We start from the raw sequence: 1,595 nt of genomic DNA on the forward strand, positions 1-1,595 counted from the left end.
ACAATAATAAATATAAATATAAATATAAATAATAATATAAATATAAATATAAATAATAATATAAATATAAATATAAAATATAAATATAAATATAAATATAAAGGTGACAACATATAAAAAAAAACAGCAGCATCCTAATGACAGCAGACGCATGCATGCACGCATGCATGCATGCATGCATGCATGAATGCATGCATGCATGCATGCATGAAAAGAAAGCCCCAAGAAGTGTGTGAGTATTACTGATCAATTAATTTCATTCTTCCTCTTAATATTGTATGCTCATCTACAAATGTTCCTGTCCTGCAGCAAAACAGCACCAGCAGCAGCAGCAGCAGCAAATACAGCAGCAGCAGCAGCAGCAACAACACCCGTCAGCAGCAGCAGCAAATACAGCACCAGCAGCAGCAGCAACACCCGTCATCAGCAGCAACACAAGCACCGCTACTCTATCACCACCACAACAATCACCCTAAGCACAACCAACAACAGCAGCAGCAGCACCACCACCACCAACAGCACTAACAGCAGCAGCAGCAGCAGCAGGAGCAGGAGCAGCAGCAGCAGCATACTGTTGTGGATGTAGATAATGATTAATAACAGGAGAGACCATCTTTAATGGTCTCCTATCTGCAGCAAGAGCCTTAGATACACCACAACTTAATAATAATTCCCTATCCTTATTTATATTATTATATTCATTATTTATTAATCCTTTCCTGTTGTTGTTGTTCTTGTTGTTGCTGCTGCTGTTACGACGCTGCTGCCGCTGCTGCTGCTGCTGTTGCTGCTGCTGCTGCTGCTGTTGTTTGTTTTGTCCCGTCATTTGTATTATTACTGAATTAATATCTGATGTGTTTATTACGGTGGGGTTGTTCAAATCACCACCATCTGCTGCTGTACCACCACCACCACCAGCAGCAGCAACAGCAGCAGAACCTGCTGCTGCTGTTTCTGCTGCTGCTGCTGCTGCTGCCTGATTCCCTGTAACAGGACCATCATTACGATGAATAGGAGGAGAAGAAGAAGGTGTATATAATAAAGGTATATCTTCTCCTTTACTAATAAATCTTGATACAACACCATTCCCTATTCCCCCACCACCACCACCACAACCTTGTTGCTGCTGCTGCTGCTGCACTCCTTGCTGCTGCTGCTGCTGCTGCTGTTGGTGTTGACCATTACCTCTAATAAGTTTATCTTGATCAAATTCATCATGTATCTCATCTTGTAATATTTCTTCTATGATATCCTCTAATGTTATTATACCTACATGTCTATAATAAGGATCACCAGATGATTCACACTCAACACGACGTACTACTGCTAGATGTGTATGTCCTGTATACATATACATATATATACATATTTATTTATTTATTTATTTATTTTATCTCTTTTATCTATTTTATTTAGGTTTATTTAAAAAAAACGACAAAAAAATATCTATTATATGTCTAATTATAACTGCAGCAACTCTAGTGCAGCAGCAGCAGCAGCAGCAGCAGCAGCAGCAGCAGCAAATGCAGCAAATGCAGCAACAGGAAGAGGAAAAAAAAAAAAAAAAAAAAATTACCTTTTTTAAATGCAGTAAG

At 39.0% G+C, this 1,595-nt stretch overlaps 1 protein-coding gene across 1 annotated transcript in view; it reads right to left on the reverse strand.

The window, feature by feature from the left end:
- Nucleotides 1-239: 239 nt before the first annotated feature.
- The window catches only part of EMWEY_00036670 (CBS domain-containing protein, putative), a gene marked incomplete at both ends in the record, with an annotated part of 2,365 nt that continues 1,009 nt past the window's right edge, over nt 240-1,595 (reverse strand). Inside the window, 2 exons of the mRNA XM_013478622.1 lie at nt 240-303; nt 573-1,341. Coding sequence (XP_013334076.1) covers nt 240-303; nt 573-1,341 — 833 coding nt within the window. The remainder of the gene's footprint in view (nt 304-572; nt 1,342-1,595) is intronic.

This window comes from Eimeria maxima, genomic scaffold (assembly GCF_000499605.1).
Source record: "Eimeria maxima Weybridge genomic scaffold, Emw_scaff532, whole genome shotgun sequence".
Taxonomy (NCBI): domain Eukaryota; phylum Apicomplexa; class Conoidasida; order Eucoccidiorida; family Eimeriidae; genus Eimeria; species Eimeria maxima.